Genomic DNA, 22,480 nt, shown 5'->3' with positions numbered 1-22,480 from the left:
AGGGATGAGTCGTGCTGAAGATGGAAGTCAGTTGCACTATCTGAATTCATGTTTTCACAGAGTTTCCTTGTATCTAAAATAGAAAAAGAACTGAGTGCCAGAAATGCAGAAAAAATTGCCAAGAGCTGAAGAATACTTGCGTAGTCAGATCATTCACAGTTAACCAAACAAAAATTTTTCAAGAGTCACAAGGGTTGAAATAGAGTATATAAATTATTTTTTAGTTTCTAATTCCTTCATATTAATGCTGACTTTCAAATACTACTTCATAGTGTTGAAACCTATGGACTTTGACTCCTACAAACTCCAGGTCTTTTTTCTGCCCTTCTCCTCTCTTCTGTGGTCTATAAAACTATATTCTGGTTTTTGTTAGACCATTGATCTTTCTTTCAACCTGTATGTTTTGTGTGTGTATAATATTGTTCTCGGTGCTAAATACACTTCTGATATTCAGGATAACTCTACAATTGTGACTCTTTGCTTATTTTCTTGACATGAGATTGTTCCTTTTTTTAATTAAAAATACTCAACATTGTGCTAGTGAAGGTGACCACTGAATTTAAGCAACATTAGTAAATGTTGCAAAAATTAGCTATTGTTAATAGCTACTGTTTTAGACATTACCTGTCCCACCTACACAACCTTTTGGAATCCTGACATAGAGTCTCACTGTTGATCACTGAACCTTGTACTGTTTCCCCCGACCATGGCTGTTTCCACTAGAGGGGGATACCTGACCTAGAGGAGACTCGTCATTAACGGACTAGTTACCAAAGACTTGTATGGCTTGTCTTTAAAAAAAAAAAGATTAGGCCAGTTTTAAATAAAAGAGTCAACGAAATTTCTGGTTGGAGATTGAGTACTAGAACTGAAAGATCTTGTGGAGTTAAGACTGAAGGTGCTCTGATTGGCATCATGAAGCTAAAATAAGAGAAAGTCGGTCTCTAGAGAGAGAAGTAACAGATAGGGAGGCATAGAAAGCAAGTGAGAGACATACAAGAATGGCTAGCTCCTGGCGTACTACAGTTCTTGCTGATTCTGGGGGCTAGTTCTACTTTTCCTTGTGTTTGGAACATTTGTGAACTTTCAAACCCACTTTGTTCCTGAAATAACCTGAACAGAAAACTATTTAGACACAGTTTAGTGAGGTTTGTTTTTTTTAATATAAAGAAAGCTTTCTAAAATCATCTGTGGGGAAAGAGGAATAGGCTGCCTACAAAGGAAAAAAACAGATTGGCATCAGATTTCCTCTCTGAAATACTGAATGCCAAAAAAAAAGCAATGGGACAATATATATACCATTTGGAAGCAAATGGAAATATTACCTAAGAATTCCGAAACCTGCCAAACTAACAATTAACTTGTCTGAAACACTTGTATCATTCGGGATTCTTGTTACAGTTGTTAATAATAAGACTTTCTCTAAAAGAGGAGACACTCATTTAAGGAATTGGGTAGCTCACAGGAGCTGTACGAGGGCCAGAAAATCAGGCTTGGAAACCACCACAGAAACAATACCCAAACCATACTGTGAGACTGCTTCAAAAAGACCCAGTTGTTACGTCTCCACTCTGGAGCCCTCTGACACCACCCTCCCCATAAATTACGAATATATTCAGCACTTGCCTCATCACACTGCTCAATTCTGGACTGAAGTCTTGCTTGAATGGACATTGTCGGCAGAAGCTAGGTCACACGCCTGTAGAGCCTGGGAAAGCTCAGTGGTTTGGTTTCTCCATTGAGGAAGCTGGATGCCTAAGACGTGAATTCTCCAAACCTACAAGGGGCGTTTCAAATGCACCACTGGGAAACCAGAATCCATGACATACCATAGTACTCCTGCTGCCTGAGCAAGTAAATGGGAAAGTATTAAGGAAACAGTTTGAGCAATAAAACCTTTGAATAAATGTGTAAGTAATTGTGGTTAATCTGATAATGAATCTCAATGTGAATGTGCATATAACTCAGAACTGAAAAGATGAAATGCTTAATAATTTTAAATTCCACATTATTCCACCCCAAACTGGGAAATGAGGGAGAGAAGACATAAAAGCATGCTAAATTTCTACTCTTTTAAGTAGGCAGTGTCAAAAGATACTATTTTAACTTAGAACAATACAAGTTCAATTTTTCTATTTAGTGCTAACACCAATGTTAAAAAGAAAGCTTTCCATCCAAATCATTAGTCAAAATAACTACGAATACAAGAACACTTGAACAGGATATCAAAGAATAGGGAAAAGAGGAGAGGGAGAATCAGCTACAAAAAGAGCATAAAATGATAGTAATAACAAATGAGTGGATTAAGCACATATGGTAAACTAAAGGAGTCAAAAAAGAATCCTTTACCTATATGCCATTAATAAAAGATACACCTAAAATGATCCAGACTGGACAGAACTAAAAGCACAACTACACACAGGCAAATACAAAGAAAACAGTATAGGTAAATTTATGTCAAAGTATAATTCTGGATGAAAGGCATCAAACAATGAAAAGACAAACAACGGTTATGGCTTTCTTTGAACATCAAATGATAAAGCATCAAGTGTATGAAACAAAATTACAAACACGAAGAGATTGGACAAAAACTGTGGAACCAGTGACAGGGTCAGTGTTTGACAGATGACTTGGTCTACACACAACCAAAGGAGAGTTATTACTTAAAACCACAACTTCCTTGCAGAAAGGGTGACTCTTGTTAAGATAAAATTCTTGGAAAGTCCTTTTCTTTAGCTGAAGACCTTGATGGGTTTGGGATCTGTAAAGCCAAGCAAGCCTGGAGTTTAGTGGGAGGAGGGTTAGAGAAAATCTCATAGGTGTGCTTAAGAGAGGCAAAAACTTGGGGTTTGGGGGGTACCCAGGAATGGGGGGTTGAGGAGCAGAGATGTAAGCACAAAAGGAGAGACAGAACAGAAAAAATGGCAAGAAGTCAAGGTCCTATGAAAACCCTGGTGATGCAACAGGTAATGATTTTAGAAATAGAGACATACACTATTTCAGTTGAAATCTAAGTTCTTTATAAAATCTGTTCAGTAATGATGTATTCACTTGTTTTTAATTTTCAGGATCTTTTTAACAATTGCAGTTGTCTTCACCATCGCTTTATATAAATTATTAAGTTATTTGAATTTACTTATATTAGATGTAAGTGTTCACTGTTTCTGCTATATTGCATAGCAGAAACACTTTCTTCTTTATGTTAATATAATTTGGTTTGGCTGGAGTATGTCCTTAAATAGTGTTTGTTTGTTTTCCAGAAAAGCTAGGTTGGGAATATACTTTCTCAATTCTTGCTTGTTTAAAATTGTTCTTCTTTTGCCCTCATACAAAGGATAATTTGAGTCACAACTTTAGTCACAATTCATTTTCTTCAAAACTCTTCTAATGTTTACTGTGGCTATAAAGTTCGGATATCAGGCTGAGTTCTTTACCCCTATAGAAAACTTATTTCCTATCTGGTGTTCTTAGGGTTTTGTTTTTCATCCTTGAAATAAAGCAATTTTACTAGCATAAGCCCAGCTGTGTGTCTTTTTCCCCACAGCCCTGTCTTAATACCGAGTCTTTTCAATCTTGAGTCTTCAGTCACTGAATGTTCTCACCTTACCTCTTTACAAACCAACCAGATCTACCAAAACACTGCTCTCCATTAGACACCAGCCAGAAGCCTGGTGGTGCCTAAGTGAGAGGCACCATACTGGGTGCCATCCAGTGAGTTCTTGGCGTCCAAAAGCTGCATTCTGTCCCTACAGAAGTGGGAAGAACACCTGTCCTCCAATTTGGGATTTAGTATCACACTTCCCCTCAGAGTAGCAGAGCAGTACTGCTTGTGTTCAAATGCCTTAAAGATTTGTAGTGAAACAGTTTCACTAGAAGAAATTTTACTTACAGTCTACCATCCCACACCAAGATAAAGACCTGAAGAAAACTGAAGTGGGTTGCTATTTGCTACTCCAGGGGATCAATCATCCTAACCCACAGGTCCAACCCATGTCTCTTGCATCTCTTGCACTGGCAAGGGGAATCTTTACCACTGGGTTTAATTTTATGGTAGAGATTTTGAAAAGTGTATAGTCGAATTCCTAACATTTACACGGAACACTGAAACACAGTGCCAGTAATTTTGCTAGTTCCACAACTATAAAAATCCATTTTTGCGAAGTTGAAAGCAAGCTGCAGGGCCCAGGAACGGTTAAGATTAAACAAACAGGGCATTTCCTTGCCTACTCGAACAACTTGCTCAGAACTCACAGATAACCCGCGGTGTTGAGCCGTACTCTAAGGATGAGAGAAGCATCCACACTCAAACTGAAAGTAGATTAAAAAGGGGGGGGGCGAGGCGTGAAAGTGTAAACCAATTTTAGCGACGGCGCAAGCGTTCCAAAGGCTGCTTTCTGCAAGCTCAGATAAAGAAAGGAATTAGTCACGTTCGTGTACCCTCTCGCGAGAGGAAAGGATTTCAACGCCACGTCAGGAACCCGGGAGCCCAGACGAGTAGGCGTTCCGGTGGGCGGGACTTCCGCTGGAAAAAGGGTGGTCCGGGAACTCTCAGAGCGGAGCTCCGGCCGGCTTTTTTACCTGCAGGCCAGGCTTGTGTGCTCTCTGCGCTTGGGCGCTGTCTGGACCCGGGTGAAGATGGCTTGCGCCGCGGCGCGGTCCCCGGCCGACCAGGATAGGTGAGTCCGGAAAGAGGAAGCGCCTTGGGGCAAGCCCGCCGGTTCTGCGCCTCCTTCCCCAACCCTAAGGAAGGCTCCTCAGAGGGAGCTAGGCCCTGGCCCTATTCTCGGGCGTCTGTACCTCCCGGAGGCCCGGCTGCACTGGGCTGTTTGCAGGACCCTAGATTCCAACTTTACGTAGCTCGATGTTTACCTGTACTTGAGACAGACGATATTGGGAGCTCCGTGGGTGACGGTGAGTAGTCACTAAGTGACAACTCTTCTTTCGATCGTTGGCGTGTAAGAGAGCAGGGCCCGCCCTCAGAAGCTTTTGACAGGCTGTTGTATATAAATGAACAGTTCCTGTATTGTTTTCTTTTCTTTTTTAAAAAAAGCTTTGTCTAGCAAGTGATGTGTTTTTCATCTAAGGTAATAAGTTAAAGTTCGGTTTTTAAATAGAGGGGAGCATCACCGACTCGATGGACAAGAGTTTGAGCAAGCTCCGGGAGTTAGTGATGGACAGGAAGGCCTGGCGTGCTGCGGTCCATGGGGTCGCAGAGTCGGACACGACTGAGCGACTGAACTGAGTAATAGTATAGGTGCACCGGCAGTCTTGATGGTGAAAGAATGAATGAATTTGGGGAAATATTGCTCTAATGATACCAGCTGGGCTTTTCCTGTGGCAGGTTCATTTGTATTTATCCTGCTTATTTAAATAACAAGAAGACCATCGCAGAAGGACGGCGAATCCCCATAAGTAAGGTAAGCATGCTTTGCAAGGACAGCCTGAGCAGGTTGTCCTGTTAGGCCACAAAGACTTCTTTTACTCTGCTGCAATGTTTGAAGCCCAAGGAGAAGGGGCAGCCAGCGACTAGGCTGCTTTTTAAGTGATTCTTCATGAGCCTTTGTTTGAAAGAGTTTGGCGATGGGGTGTTGCAGGGTTTGCACATTTTTTTCTTTTTTTAAACCAATGTTATGACGATCTTCTCCTTAATAAAGGAAACCAAAATTATGGCACTGTACAATATCATGTCCAGAATGTAGTTGAGTTTTTTATTTTAAACAAGACTTGCAGAAAATTCAGATGTGTTGAGGTTTACAGTTTTAGGCCTCTTATCATCATCATCACCCTTTTGACTTGGATTAAGTTACTCTAAAATTAACACTTTTTTAAAGTAGGTGTTCATAGTCTTAAAAGAACTGATTTCTCCCTTGTGCTGTTTCAACAGAAAAACCCAACTTCTTAGCTGGTCTAGTGGCTTAAGTTTAGAAAGAGCTTAGAGCCAAGTGAAGGGATCTTTGTAGCTTTTTATTTTCAAAATTAATGTTATAACCTATTTTTTAAGGCTGATTTACATTTTGTAATCTAATGGGTTTAAGGAACTTGGCCTGAGACAATACATTATTTTTGTGTTATTTAATATCTCCCATTTTGCTGCTTAAATATATAAAGTCTACTTTGCTGCTACAGGGTAAAGGAGAAGGTGCCAAAGCCAGAGGCCTCTGGTAGCAAGCTCTCAGATAATTTGGAGAATGATTGAATTGCTTTTAACTTTATTGATAGCTTACATACAGAAACATACATAAATCTTAATTGTTTTTCTTGATTAATATTCATGAAGTGAATACACATGGTTAACCAAGTACCCAAATTAAAAAAAAAAAAAATTACTAGCACCCAGAGAGATTCCTTTATGTCCCCCACCACCCTCCAGTCAGTGTCCCCTGCACGTATAATCATAACAAAGGATGACCACTGTCCTGACTTTCAATACCACAGATTACTATTGCTTGTTTTTTTTTTTTATTTAAATGGCATCACACACTATGTGCTTTTATGTCTGTCTCATTTCAGTGAATGTTAAGCTTATTAGATTTACCTGTACTTTTGAGTATAGTTTGTTAAATCTCATCTCTGTCATAGGGTTTCCCAACAGCAGCACTGTCAACATTTTGAGCCAGATAGTTCATGATTGTGTGCGCTGTCTGGGTCGTTTAGCAGCTTCGTTGGCCTCTACCCACTGGAAGCCAGTGCCCACCCCACCCTAGTTGTGATGATCAAAAATGTGTCCAAGCACTGATAGGTGTCAGGGTGCAAGATTACCTTGCTGAAAACTACTGCTCTTTAGTATTGCATTGTGTGAATGTACCACAGTCCATTTTACTATTGAAGGATAGTTGGGTTGTTTCTAGTTTGAGGCTGTTATAGTGCTTCTTGAGATTGTCTATTTTGTATTTTTTGGGGGGTATATACCTTGCAGTGGAATTGCATGGCCGTAAAGAATGCATTTATTTTACTTCCATAGATTCTGCCAAAAAATTTTCTAAAGTGGTTGTATCTGTAATAGTTGTTTAACCAATATTCATTGAACACCTACTATGTTCCAAGCATTATTCCAGGTGAATATATTGGTGAACAAAGCAGCCCTTAACCTTGTGAAGTTTATGTTCTCATGGAAGGGAAATGGACACAAAAGTCTGAATATGTGAGTCCCAGGAATTTAAAAATTACAGTTGAAACAACTGTACCTAGTTTGTTGTTTGTTTATTTAAAGGAAACCAAGGGTCTTGGTATGTGTTTTGTTCATAGTATTTGAAATGATTTATACAACAGTGTAATAGTATCCATTTAAACACTTATTTAGTGTTTTCGTCTTTAATTAACTTTTCAGGCTGTTGAAAATCCTACAGCTACAGAGATTCAAGATGTATGTGCAGCAGTTGGACTTAATGTATTTCTTGAGGTATGGTATAGTTCTTCATTCACTAACTTCCATACTCATTTCATTGATGTGATAGCTTTCTTAAATCTTGTTTTTATTTCTTTCTGTTAAGAAAAATAAAATGTACTCTAGAGAATGGAATCGTGATCTTCAGTACAGGGGCAGAGTCCGGGTCCAGCTCAGACAGGAAGACGGCAGCCTCTGTCTTGTACAGTTCCCATCACGTAAGCTTTTTTAATGAGTGAATGAAGTTTGAAATAGGTTACTCCTCTACATTGCCAAAAATGTTCTAAATCTGACGTTCTGACAAGTCAGAAACATAATTTGCATTCTATGAATTAATTTATAAAAAGGACTACTGCTAATGGAGAGAGATAAACAGTTTTCTTAATTTCTTTTATGTTAAGGACCTTTGCGAATTTGATGAAACCTAGTAATCATTTCTCCAAAAGAAAAAAAAAACTTCTTCCATGAACATTTTATGAACCTATGGAAGTCCATTGTTGTTCTGAGGTTAAGAATGAGAAATTGTTAAATGGTCAGATATTATTGCTATTTCACATCTAGAAGCGCTTGAGGTCTGTTACTAATTTCTAACACTGATAAATCTAAAAAACAGTATTGAGTGAAAAAAAGCAAGAAGTATGCAGTGTGGTGCTACTAAGGTGTAAATTTAAATACATAATATTATTATTTATTGATTGATGTGGATGCAGTGTTATTTATTGATATTATATATATGCATGTGCATCATTTCAGTCCCTCAATCGTGTCTTACTCTTTGCGACCCCATGGACTGTAGAACACCAGGCCTCCCTGTCCATCACCAACTCCCGGAGGTTACTCAAACTCATGTCCTTTGAGTCAGTGATGCCGTCCAATCATCTCATCCTCTGTCATCCCCTTCTCCTCCCGCCTTCAGTCTTTCCCAGCATCAGGGTCTTTTCAAATGAGACAACTCTTCGCATCAGGTGACCAAAGTATTGGAGTTTCAGCTTCAACATCAGTCCTTCAAATGAGCATTCAAGACTGATATCCTTTAGGATGGACTGGTTGGATCTCCTTGCAGTCCAAGGGACTCTCAAGAGTCTTCTCCAACACCACAGTTCAAAAGCATCAATTCTTCTGCACTCAGCTTTCTTTATAGTCCAACTCTCACATCCATACATGACCACTGGAAAAACCATAACCTTGACTAGGTGGACATTCGTTGGCAACATCTCTGCTTTTTAATATGCTGTCTAGGTTGGTCATAACTTGTCTCCCAAGGAGTAAACGTCCTTTAATTTCATGGCTGCAGTCACCATCTGCAGTGACTTTGGAGCCCAAAAAAATAAAGTCTGACACTGTTTCCACTGTTTCCCCATCTACTTGAAGTGATGGGACCAGAGGCCATGATCTTAGTTTTCTGAATGTTGAGCTTTAAGCCAACTTTTTCACTCTCCTCTTTCACTTTCATCAAGAGGCTCTTTAGTTCTTCTTCACTTTCTGCCATAAGAGTGGTGGTATATGCATATCTGAGGTAATTGATATTTCTCCCAGCAATCTTGATTCCAGCTTGTGCTTCATCCAGCCCAGTGTTTCTCATGATGTACTCTGCATATAAGTTAAATAAGCAGGGTGACAATATACAGCCTTGACATACTCCTTTTCCTATTTGGAACCAGTCTGTTGTTCCATGTCCAGTTCTAAGTGTTGCTTCCTGACCTGCATACAGATTTCTAAGTGTTGCTTCCTGACCTGCATACAGATTTCTCAAGCAGCAGATCAGGTGGTCTGGTATTCCATCTCTTTCAGAATTTTCCAGTTTATTGTGATCCACACAAAGGCTTTGGCATAGTCAATAAAGCAAAAGTAGATGTTTTTCTGGAACTCGCTTGCTTTTTCAATGATCCAGCGGATGTTGGCAATTTGATCTCTGGTTCCTCTGCCTTTTCTAAATCCAGCTTGAACATCTGGAAGTTCACGGTTCATGTATTGCTGAAGCCTGGCTTGGAGAATTTTGAGCATTACTTTACTAGTGTGTGAGATGAGTGCAATTGTGCGGTAGTTTGAGCATTCTTTGGCATTGCCTTTCTTAGGGATTGGAATGAAAAGTGACCTTTTCCAGTCCTGCAGCCACTGCTGAGTTTTCCAAATTTGCTGGCATATCCAGTGCAGCACTTTCACAGCATCATCTTTAGGATTTGAAATAGCTCAACTGGAATTCCATCACCTCCACTAGCTTTGTTCATAGTGATGCTTCCTAAGGCCCACTTGACTTCCCATTCCAGGATGTCTGGCTCTAGGTGAGTGATCACACCATCGTGATTATCTGTGTTGTGAAGATCTTTTTTGGAGAAGGCAATGGCACCCCAATCCAGTACTCTTGCCTGGAAAATTCCGGGAAAATTCCATGGATGGAGGAGCCTGGTGGGCTGCAGTCCATGGGGTCACTAAGAGCCGGACACGACTGAGCGACTTCACTTCCACTTTTCACTTTCATGCATTGGAGAAGGAAATGGCAACCCACTCCAGTGTTCTTGCCTGGAGAATCCCAGGGACGGGGGAGCCTGGTGGGCTGCCGTCTATGGGGTCACACAGAGTTGGACACGACTGAAGCAACTTAGCAGCAGCAGCAGCAAATCTTTTTTGTACATTTCTTCTGTTTATTCTTGCTACCTCTTCTTAATATCTTCTGCTTCTGTTAGGTCCATACCATTTCTGTCCTTTATTGAGCCCATCTTTGCATGAAATGTTCCCTTCTAATGTTCTAATTTTCTTGAAGAGATCTCTAGTCTTTTCCATTCTGTTGTTTTCCTCTGTTTCTTTGCACTGATCACTGAGGAAGGCTTTCTTATCTCTCCTTGCTATTCTTTGGAACTCTGCATTCAAATGGGTATATCTTTCCTTTTCTCCTTTGCTTTTCGCTTCTCTTCTTTTCACAGCTGTTTGTAAAGCCTCCTCAGACATGCATTCCGCTTTTTTGCATTTCTTTTTCTTCGGGATGATCTTGCTCCCTGTCTCCTGTACAATGTCAGAAACCTCTGTCTGTAGTTCATCAGGCACTCTGTTTATCAGATTCAGTCCCTTAAATCTATTTCTCACTTCCACTGTGTAACCGTTAGGGATTTGATTTAGGTCATACCTGAATGGTTTAGTGGTTTTCCCCACCTTCTTCAATTTGAGTCTGAATTTGGCAATAAGGAGTTCATGATCTGAGCTACAGTCAGCTCCCGGTCTTGTTTTTGCTCACTGTATAGAGCATCTCCATCTTTGGCTGCAAAGAATATAATCAATCTGATTTCGGTGTTGACCATCTGGTGATGTCCATGTGTAGAGTCTTCTCTTGTGTTGTTGGAAGAGGGTGTTTGCTATGATCAGTGCGTTCTCTTGGCAAAACCTTATTAGCCTTCGCCCTGCTTCATTCTGTACTCCAAGGCCAAATTTGCCTGTTACTCCAAGTGTTTCTTGACTTTCTACTTTTGCATTCCAGTCCCCTATAATGAAAAGGACATCTTTTTTTGAGTGTTAGTTCTAAAAGGTCTTGTAGGTCTTCATAGAACCATTCGCATTACTGGTCAGGGCATAGACTTGGATTACCTTAATATGGAATGTTTTGCCTTGGAAACGAACAGAGATCATTCTGTTGTTTTTGAGATTGCATCCAGGTACTGCATTTCGGACTCTTTGTGGACTAGGATGGCTACTCCATTTCCTCTAAGGGATTCTTGCCCACAGTAGTAGATATAATGGTCATCTGAGATAAATTCACCCATTCCAGTCCATTTTAATTCACTGATTCCTAACATGTCGCCATTCACTCTTGCCATCTCCTGTTTACCCACTTCTAATTTGCCTTGATTCATATACCTAACATTCCAGGTTCCTATGCAATATTGCTCTTTACAGCATCAGACTTTGCTTCTATCACCAGTCACATCCACAACCGGGTGTTGTTTTTGCTTTGGCTCCGTGTGTGTATATATATATATATATAAATTTGAAATGGAGTGGAAGAAAACACCAAGTCTTAAGATAGTGGTTACCCTAATGCAAGCAGGTGGTGAGGAGTGAGGCCAGGGGTGTGATGGTCAGAGAAGACTGTGACATTATCTCTAGCGTTTTATTCCTTAAAAAGTCTTTTACAGCTTAATGACATTGAATTTTTGTTAGAAGACTCAGAAGCCTGGTGCTTCCTAGCTTAAGATACAATAACATCCTGATTTGTTGCCAGCTTGTTATGTTTAGATATTTCCTTTGATCTTCAGGTGAATTACTAGGACCAAGGTAAAAAATTTTTATTTCAAATAAAGTGTTCTAAATTTTTGTTTTGTTTTAATTTCAGCATTGTTCTTAATACATTTTCTCCCATAAAGGTCCCCACTTCTGGAAATCATCATCTTCCCAGTTATTTTATTTTTTCTTTTTAAATTCTTATTTTCTTGATGTGGTGATGACTTGATGAACTTTATGATTTTCAAGTATGATGACCTTTTACATCTTGTTCCTCAGTTTCTATACTAAGCCTCTTTTCTGGTTCCTAGGTAAGTCAGTAATGTTGTATGCTGCAGAAATGATACCTAAACTGAAAACAAGGACACAAAAAACAGGAGGTGGTGACCAAAGTCTTCAGCAAGGAGAGGGGAGTAAGAAAGGGAAAGGAAAGAAGAAGAAGTGACCTGGTATGAGAGTCAAGGATGCGATACTACTGTAAGAGACGTGAATGCAGGCTTTTCATTTGTATCTGAGAGAAACAGAAGCTTTTGCTTTGCATCGTTTAACTGAGCTATGAACATTTGTACCTCCCAGCTTCAACATCAGAGTTGATAATGAAATAAATGTACATCAGAAGTTTGCATCCAGCTCTTATGCAGTATAAAAGAAATTTTTTTTTGCCTCTTACTGCGGAGTTTTTGTGGAAGGAAGGAGCATATTCTTAAATGGACAGTGGGCTCTACCATAAGTTACTTGAAATCCTGTATCTGTTTGTCCTCTATGTAAACATGTTTCAAATAAGTGAGTTTAATAAGATTTGAAATACACATTTTGTTCATCTTTTAAATTAGTGAAATAAAATTTGAGACTTGACTTCTTGTAGCTTTTGCTTATGAACTAATTAATGCCAGTAGAGGAGATAAAGAGAATAAAATGGGGAGTGGAAGCTTAGTGTGAACCTAAAACCAGAAAGTGGTTAAATCCTTTTGGAGGTCTATGAACAGGTGATCTGTGGATCATATTCTTTTAATCAGTCATTGTAATTGAGTTGTTTCATCAATTACTAGTTTGTTGACATGTGAAAAGTCCTGAAATTTAAGCTTTAGATTTGCTTATTGTATAGATTGGAGTTCTAAAATTATCTATGCTTTAGCACCTTGAGATAAACTTTTTTCCAAGAAACTAAAGTGGATTGATAATTCTGACTTTATTCCACAGCACTGTTCTAAAAGTGGTGACTTTGTGTAAAATTTAAGAGACTGCTTCTCCAGCCTTATGTTTTTGTCTACTGAGCGTCTTCTGAGGACTGCCTTCTCTGACTCCATGTGCTTCTGGAAGAGCTGTCAGTCACAGGACTGCACCCTGACCGCAGAATGTGACCAAGGCCAGGCCAGTGCATTGTTTCTCTCGATTTTATATCTGGAGTAGAAACACAGGTACAGGTGGTGATAGCTAAGATTTGAGCTATCCTGATTCACGTCTTCCTGAGGCCTAGTGCAGCTCTTCTGTGAATCCTGTGAGTGAATTCATAGCCTTCTTTAAATCCCAATTCCTTTTTTATTGCTTGAGATCGAACAATTCCAAGTGATTACGGAATAAATGAAGCCAGAGTTTCAGAACTTTAAAAGGGATTACACAACCAAGCTGTATGAGATGATCCATCGGTGTGTAGGGGGAAGAATTAGAATTGCTACTTAGGTTTCCTTTCCAACAGTTTCTGTTGTTACTATGTCTTTAGACTGAACAAAATTGTATAGTAGTTTATATATCAGACTTACAAATAAATACAGAGGTGCAAAACATGATTCAGAAAAGCCCTCTTTGGGAAAATGTATCACTTAGGAATATGGCTGTATAACAGAAAAGAATGAGGGACTTAAACAGGAATTAAGTTTTCAACTAACATGAAACTCATAGGTTATTGTAGGTGTCGATTCAGTTGCCCAGTGATGCCCTCATACGTCTGTGCTCCACTATCTGTGGTATGTTTCCAACATCTTTACAGCTGTTGCAGACTTGTAAAAGGACTGGTGACAGACCCAACCCCATATCAGAGGTCCACATCTGGCCCCGTAACATCACTCTGTGAAGTTAATAGAGCTTCAGATTGATCAAGGGTTCATCGACAACTTAGGACTGTCATTATCATTCACATTTTGCTGTGTCAGGTTTTTGTTCCAACATTGTGTATATTATAAACACACCTTGATTACTGTAAAATTTTCAAGAAAGAGGCATCACAAAATTTTGAGTGAAGAATTTTTCAGTGAATCTTACGTAGATACTTTGGCTGGGCGACATATGTATTAATATTAGTGTCTCAGAAGATGATAGTTCTTCAGAATATAGTTCTGATTCAGTTGATGTAAATATTAGACCAACAAAAAGACAAAAATCCTTAGTGATTGATTCTGCAATGGGAAGTGAAAGTGGTGCTGGAGAATGCGCATTTGCTTCCAAAGAAGAGTGTATTGAATATAGTGTTTTATGAACATGACTTTACAGCTGTGTTAGGTATAATTGTTGAATGTAATAACCCACAAACTGTAAGTGAAATAACAATTTTTGGCCAGCCACAGAAAAAATTGCCGGCCACAGGTGTTCAGTCACTCCGTGTCCGACTCTTTGCGACCCCATGGACTGCAGCAGGCCAGGCCTTCTTGTCCATTACCAATTCATCTCGAACTCATCTCCATTGAATTGGTCATGCCATCCAACCATCTCATCTTCTGTCATCCCCTTCTCCTCCTGCCTCCAATCTTTCCTAGCATCAGGGTCTTTTCAAATGAGTCAGCTCTTCGCATCAGATGGCCAAAGTATTGGAGTTTCAGCTTCAGCATCAGTCCTTCCAATGAATAGTTAGGACTGATGTCCTTTAGGATGGACTGGTTGGATCTCCTTGCAGTCCAAGGGACTCTCAAGAGTCTTCTCCAACACCACAGTTCAAAAGCATCAATTCTTCGGCGCTCAGCTTTCTTCACAGTCCTACTCTCACATCCATACATGACCACTGGAAAAACCATAGCCTTGACTAGACGGACCTTTGTCGGCAAAATAATGTCTCTGCTTTTTAATATGCCATCTAGGTGGGTCATAGCTTTTCTTCTAAGGAGCAAGTGTCTTTTAATTTCATGGCTGCAGTCACCATCTGCAGTGACTTTGGAGCCCCCAAAAATAAAGTCTGTCATTGTTTGCATTGTTTCCCCATCTATTTGCCATGAAGTGATGGGACCGCATATTAAAAAGCAGAGACATTACTTTGTCAACAGAGGTTATGGTTATCTCAATAGATGCAGAAAAAGCCTTTGACAAAATTCAGCATCCATTTATGATTAAAACCCTCCAGAAAGCAGGAATAGAAGGAACATATCTCAACATAATAAAAGCTATATATGACAAACCCACAGCAAACATTATCCTCAATGGTGAAAAATTGAAAGCATTTCCCCTAAAGTCAGGAACAAGGCAAGGATGCCCACTTTCACCACTACTATTCAACATAGTTTTGGAAGTTTTGGCCACAGCAATCAGAGCTGAAAAAGAAATAAAAGGAATACAGATAGGAAAAGAAGAAGTAAAACTCTCACTGTTTGCAGATGACATGATCCTCTACATAGAAAACCCTAAAGACTCTACTAGAAAATTACTAGAGTTGATCAATGAATATAGTAAAGTTGCAGGATATAAAATTAACACACAGAAATCCCTTGCATTCCTATACTCCAATAATGAGAAAACAGAAAGAGAAATTAAGGAAACAATACCATTCACCATTGCATCAAAAAGAATAAAATACTTAGGAATATATCTACCTAAAGAAACAAAAGACTTATATATAGAAAACTATAAAACACTGATGAAAGAAATCAAAGAGGACACAAACAGATGGAGAAATATACCGTGTTCATGGATTGGAAGAATTAATATAGTGAAAATGAGTATTCTACCCAAAGCAATCTACAGATTCAATGCAATCCCTATCAAGCTACCAATGGTATTTTTCACAGAACTAGAACAAATCATCTCACAATTTGTATGGAAATATAAGAAACCTCGAATAGCCAAAGCAATCTTGAGGAAGAAGAATGGAACTGGAGGAATCAACCTGCCTGACTTCAGGCTCTACTACAAAGCCACAGTCATCAAGACAGTATGGTACTGGCACAAAGATAGAAATATAGATCAATGGAACAAAATAGAAAGCCCAGAGATAAACCCACGCACATATGGACACCTTATCTTCGACAAAGGAGGCAAGAATATACAATGGAGAAAAGACAATCTCTTTAACAAGTGGTGCTGGGAAAACTGGTCAACCACTTGTAAAAGAATGAAACTAGAACACTTCCTAACACCGTACACAAAAATAAACTCAAAATGGATTAAAGATCTAAACGTAAGACCAGAAACAATAAAACTCCTAGAGGAAAACATAGGCAAAACACTCTCCGACATAAATCACAGCAGGATCCTCCATGACCCACCTCCCAGAATATTGGAAATAAAAGCAAAAATAAACAAATGGGACCTAATTAAAATTAAAAGCTTTTGCACAACAAAGGAAACTATAAACAAGGTGAAAAGACAGCCTTTAGAATGGGAGAAAATAATAGCAAATGAAGCAACAGACAAACAATTAATATCAAAAATATACAAGCAACTTCTGCAGCTGAATTCCCGAAAAATAAACGACCCAATCAAAAAATGGGCCAAAGAACTAAACAGTCATTTCTCCAAAGAAGACATACAGATGGCTAACAAACACATGAAAAGATGCTCAACATCACTCATTATTAGAGAAATGCAAATCAAAACCACAATGAGGTATCATTTCACACCAGTCAGAATGGCTGCTATCCAAAAGTCTACAAGCAATAAATGCTGGAGAGGGTGTGGAGAAAAGGGAACCCTCTTACACTGTTGGTGGGAATGCAAACTAGTACAGCCACTATGGAGAACAGTGTGGAGATTCCTTAAAAAACTGGGAATAGAACTGCCATATGACCCAGCAATCCCACTGCTGGGCATATACACCGAGGAAACCAGAATTGAAAGAGACACGTGTACCCCAATGTTCATCGCAGCACTGTTTACAATAGCCAGGACATGGAAGCAACCTAGATGTCCATCAGCAGACGAATGGATAAGGAAGCTGTGGTACATATACACAATGGAATATTACTCAGCCATTAAAAAAAATACATTTGAATCGGTTCTACTGAGATGGATGAAACTGGAGCCCATTATACAGAGTGAAGTTAGCCAGAAAGAAAAACAACAATACAGTATACTAATGCATATATATGGAATTTGAAAGATGGTAGCGATAACCCTATATGCGAGACAGAATAAGAGACACAGATGCATGGAACAATTTTATGGACTCTGAGGGAGAAGGTGAGGGTGGGACGTTCTGGGAGAATAGCATTGAAACATGTATATTATCATATGTGAAACAGAACACCATTCCATGTTCGATGCATGTGACAAGGGCTCAGGGCCGGGGCAATGGGAGGATCCAGAAGGATGGGATGGGGAGGGAGGTGGGTGGGGGGTCCAGGAAGGGGAACACATGTAAACCCATGGCTGATTCATGTCAATGTATGGCAAAAACTATTACAATATTGTAAAGTAATTAGCCCCCAACTAAAATAAATAAATTTATAAAAAAAAAAAAAAAAAAAGAAAGCTGAGCACCAAAGAATTGATGCTTTTGAACTGTGGTGTTGGAGAAGACTCTTGAGAATTCCTTGGACTGCAAGGAGATCAACCAGTCCATCCTAAAGGAGATCAGTCCTGGGTGTTCATTGGAAGGACTGATGTTGAAGCTGAAACTCCAATACTTTGGCCACCTGATGCAAAGAGCTGACTCATTTGAAAAGACCCTGATGCTGGGAAAGATTGAGGGCAGGAGGAGAAGGGGACGACAGAGGATGAGAGGGCTGGATGGCATCACTGACTCGATGGACATGGGTTTGGGTAGACTCCAGGAGTTGGTGATGGACAGGGAGGCCTGGTGTGCTGCGGTTCATGGAGTTGTAAAGAGTCGGACACGACTGAGCGACTGAACTGAACTGAGCTGATGGGCCCAGATGTCATGATCTAAGTTTTCTGAATGTTGAGTTGTAATTGTTAAAAATAACAATTTTGGGTCAACCACAATAAAAACTGCCGGCCACAGGTGTTAGTCTCTGCAAAAATGTCCTGGAAAGTGTGTTGAAAGGCAGGGATTTCTCAAAACCTGTCCTGGCCAACTTTCACTTGTTTCATTGTCAAGAACTCTGGCACAAAGTGAAATACAACCTTTTCAGTCCTGATAGAGTGGCAGCTAAGGAAGTGAGTAGTTGAGAGTGGATACTGGGCAGTCAATGTAAAAGATTTGTCACAGAAAGATGCCTAGAATCTAAAATTGTTTTAGAGATAGGGCAATAGGATTGTCAGAAAAGGTTTCACAACTATTGCTGTACGTGTTGCTTTTTGTTCATGTTGCAGCCAGTGAATAATTGTCTTTACTTCTTTGCCAGCCAAGTGAAAAACAGAGTCAGTGAATTATGTTCACCTTTGCCCTTTTTTTTAAGGACTTTATTATTATCAGTTTTATACTTGTACATAATTGAAAGAGCTAGCCAGTTTTAATAGTTTCCATTTAGGCATTAACTTCCATCTGTAGAGAAGGATGATTTCATTTTCCTTTCTTTACCCCCAATACATGCATGCGTCATTCCCATCTTCCCTCCTACCACTGTATTTCATCATTGCAATCACATCTTACCTGACCCCTGAGAAACCTGTATGCAGGTCAAGAGGCAACAGTTAGAACCAGACGTGGAATAATGGACTGGTTCAAAATAAGGAAAGGAGTACCTCAAGGCTGTATAGTGTCACCCTGCTTATTTAACTTACATGCAGAGTATACCATGCAAAATGGTGTGCTGGATGAATAACAAGCTGGATTAAGAGTGCCGGCAGAAATAGCAATAATCTCAGATATGCAGATGACACCACCCTAATGGCAGAAAGCAAAGAGTAAAGAGCCTCTTGATGAAGGTGAAAGAGGAAAGTGAAAGAAACTGGCTTAAAACTCAACATTCAAAAAGCAAAGATCATGGCACCTGGTCCCATCACTTCATGTCAAATAGATGGGGAAGCAATGGAAATAGTGAGAGATTTTATTTTCTTGGGCTCCAAAATCATTGCAAACGGTGACTGCAGCCATGAAAGCAAAAGATTCTTGCTCCTTGGAAGAAAATCTATGACAAACCTAGACAGCATATTAAAAAGCAGAGACATCACTTTGCCAACAAAGGTCCATCTAGTGAAAGCTATGGTTTTTCCAGTAGTCATGTATGGATGTGAAAGCTGGACCATAAAGAAAGCTGAGCACCGAAGAATTGATGCTTTTGTTGAACTGTGGTGCTGGAGTCAGTACCTCAGTCAGTCCTAAAGGAAATCAACCCTGAATATTCATTGGAAGGACTGATGCTGAAGCTGAAGCTCCAACACTTTGGCCACCTGATGCGAAGAGCCGACTCATTGGAAAAGACCCTGATGCTGGGAAAGATTGAAGGCGGGAGGAGAAGGTGGCAACAGAGGACAAGATGGTTGGATGGCATCACTGACTCAATGGACATGAGTGTGAGCAAACTCGGAGATAGTGAAGGACAGGGAAGCTTGGCATGCTGCAGTCCATGGGGTCACAAAGAGTCGGACACAACTTAGCACCTGAACAACAACAATTTAAAGTGTACGTTGTTCGGTATTTCATTCATAGCTGAATCATGCAGTGCCATTGCTGCTCAATAGTGTGATCAGGGTGCAGCAGTACTGGACTCCCTGGGGAGCTTGTGAAAATTTCAGACTCTCTGGCCCCAGCCTGAAATTCAGATGTGTTTTGAAGATTTAGCTGATCTCCAGAAACACTCTGGAGTATGCTATGGTTATTTTTGTTTTCTTTGGAGCTAATTTTCTTTTATTTGCTTAGTTTTATGAATATTTGATGAATTATCAGTTGTCAAAATGTCCTTTCAAAAAGCTTGTCCATATCAGGTAGGTGTTTTCTGTAAGGTTGATCTGCTTCCCCAGAGAGAAGTCTTGACAAGCTCCCAGGAGGATAAAGATCTGGGAGCTTAGTAGGAGAAGGCAGGGTGGGCAAATGAGTCTCAGCCTTTGTTCACTCAGTCATGCTTTTAATGCAGCTTCCCTCCCTTAACTCTGCCCCCTCTCCAAGGATCCCCCACTCTTTCCAGAGGATAAACCTCTGGTCTGCTGCTGCTGCTGCTAAGTCACTTCAGTGTCCGACTCTGTGTGACCCCATAGACGGTGGCCCACCAGGCTGCCCCGTCCCTGGGATTCTCCAGGCAAGAACACTGGAGTGGGGTGCCATTTCCTTCTCCAGTGCATGAGAGTGAAAAGTGAAAGTGAAGTCGCTCAGTCGTGTCCGACTCGACGAGACCCTGGGACTGCAGCCCACCAGGCTCCTCCATCCATGGGATTTTCCAGGCAAGAGTACTGGAGTGGGGTGCCATTGCCTTCTCCAAAACCTCTGGTCTACATGGTTGTGAATAAGGTAGGTCTTCATTAAATCCTCCTCTTTTTTTAGTTCTCTCCCAACATTAAGATACTCTTTGAAGTTATTTTGATATTGGGGGTAACGATAACAAAATTTCTATACCCAAAGAGAGAGACTAGGTGGGGTAGGCAGAATATATTGTTCTCCTGACCATCATCCATCCTCGCAAAAAAAAAACCAGTAAATATGTTGCTTTCATGGCAAAAAGCTTTGCATGCAAGATTAAGAATCTTGAGCTGGAGAGAGTATCCTGGGTTATCCAGGTGGGCCCAGTATAATCACAAACAAGCTTATAAAAGGGAAGCAGGGGTCAGCGTACTAGCGAGCCACAAACGGGGGTACAGGCAGAGTGTGGAAGCTCAAAGCAGCTAGAAAATGGATTCTCCTGTATCTCCAGAAATAATGCAGCTTTTGGGTGCATTACCTCCTTCGGATGTCTGACCTTCAGAACTATAAGCTAATACATTTGTGCTAGTTTAAGCCACTAATAATGTGTGGTAATATGTTATAGCAATAACAGGAAACTAACACACTAGGCGAACTAATTAGCTAAGACAAACTCGCCAGACCTTGGGATTCTTGACCTTAGCAGTAGTCTCTAATAGTAGCTGTCATGGAAAAATTAGTCAACCTAAGAAAAATTGGAAGATTTTATTCAAGCCAAATTTGAAGATTATAGCCTGGGAAGAGCACCTCAGAAAGCTCAGAGAGTTGTTCCGCCCATTAAAAGTCAAGACAATTTATACACATTTTTTGAGACAGAGGGCAGTACATTAAATGATGTATTCGTATTTGAGTTTTCATAATCCAGATGTAAGCGCCATCATGGTGGGTCATGTGACTTTCTACAAGCTCAAAAAGGAATGTTGTCTTTTAAAGAGTTGTCTTCATGCTGAGAGAATGTTGCTGGTTATGGTGGAGCAGGTATTCCTGCTGACGGGGGAGGTTTGGTCAATGCATAATGTGGATATACAATGCACAATTGGCGTGCAAGTTGCTCGGTCATGTCCGACTCTTTACGACCTCATGGACTATGCAGTCCATGGAATTCTCCAGGCCAGAATACTAGAGTGGGTAGCCTTTCCCTTCTCCAGGGCATCTTCCCTACCCAGGGATCAAACCGAGGTCTCCCACATTGCAGGCGGATTCTTTACCAGCTGAGCCACAGGGGAAGCCCAAGAATACTGGAGTGGGCAGCCTATCCCCTCTCCAGTGGATCTTCTTGACCCAGGGATCGAACCAAGGTCTCCTGCATTGCAGGTGGATTCTTTACCATCTGAGCTATCAGGGAAGCTGAAGTTGGAGGGAGAAGGGAGGCCAAAGGGCAAAGAAGAATTTTTATGTTTAAATTTTTCTTGCCAAAACATGAATTTCATTTCACATTCTTAATCCTGGTTATACACTGGAAGAGTTTTAAAATACTGGCACCTAAGTATATAGTAGATTGTTAAAATTTCTGGTAGTGGAGGCAGACCCTAGTATTTTCTGAAAGCTGCTCAGATGATGGTAATGTACAGCCAGGCCTGAAAACCTCTATACTAAGTATAAAGCCACCATTAACCTAACAGCGATTTCTTGTCGAAGTGTGGTTTCTGTATCGTTAGCATCACCCGTGATCTTGTTCCAAATACAAATGTTTCAGCCCCACCCGACTTCCTGATTCAGGGATGGGACCAGCAATCTTTTACCAGTTCCTCCCCTCCTCAAAGAAATCCTGATGCACACTAACATTTGAGAACCTCTGATTTGACCAAAGAACCTCTTTATTGCTCTTAATTCTCTGAGGCGTGTGTGTTACAGATTTTATAAGCTAATAGTGAAGTTAGCAGCCTGAAAAACTTAAGGTCATTCTCAGATATATTTACTTTCTCCTGCTGTATCATACCGGAGAAGGCAATGGCACCCCAATCCAGTACTCTTGCCTGGAAAATCCCATGGACAGAGGAGCCTGGTGGGCTGCAGTCCATGGGGTTGCTAGGAGTCGGACACGACTGAGACTTCACTTTCACTTTTCCCTTTCATGCATTGGAGAAGGAAATGGCAACCCACTCCAGTGTTCTTGCCTGGAGAATCCCAGGGATGAGGGAGCCTGGTGGGCTGCCGTCTATGGGGTCGCAAAGAGTCGGACACGACTGAAGCGACTTAGCAGCAGCAGCAGCTGTATCACACAGAACTAATATTTGGTTAAGGATATGAATTGTATCTATTACCCTATAAAACACCATGATTCTAGACATACAGACATGTAAAGGCAGATGTAGGAGAGGATGCTGACCGAAGTACACTCTCCAAAAGTAGGTATTTTTAATAAAAATACCTTAGTCTAAAAATATAGA

General features: G+C 40.4%; 1 protein-coding gene across 4 annotated transcripts; it reads left to right on the top strand.

The window, feature by feature from the left end:
• The first annotated feature begins 4,555 nt into the window (after positions 1 to 4,555).
• On the top strand, positions 4,556 to 12,448 carry SRP19 (signal recognition particle 19). Of its 4 annotated transcripts, none has more exons than XM_081505703.1 (5): positions 4,556 to 4,676; positions 5,342 to 5,417; positions 7,328 to 7,399; positions 7,491 to 7,602; positions 11,905 to 12,448. In XM_081505703.1, exons 1-5 carry the CDS (start codon positions 4,636 to 4,638, stop codon positions 12,036 to 12,038), a joined length of 435 nt encoding a protein of 144 aa, XP_081361829.1. In that variant the 5' UTR covers positions 4,556 to 4,635; the 3' UTR covers positions 12,039 to 12,448. The 4 variants fall into 4 exon arrangements, with proteins under 4 accessions (XP_081361829.1, XP_081361830.1, XP_081361832.1 ...); XM_081505704.1 differs by having other exon boundaries at positions 5,342 to 7,141; XM_081505706.1 differs by lacking the exon at positions 5,342 to 5,417.
• The last annotated feature ends 10,032 nt before the right edge of the window (positions 12,449 to 22,480 follow it).

The sequence above is a fragment of the Giraffa tippelskirchi genome, chromosome 7, assembly GCF_054371585.1.
Source record: "Giraffa tippelskirchi isolate mGirTip1 chromosome 7, T2T-mGirTip1v1.2.pri, whole genome shotgun sequence".
NCBI classification, from domain to species: Eukaryota; Metazoa; Chordata; class Mammalia; order Artiodactyla; family Giraffidae; genus Giraffa; species Giraffa tippelskirchi.
The sequence above is the reverse complement of the archived record's forward strand: the minus strand, read 5'-3'. Positions and strand labels throughout refer to the sequence as shown.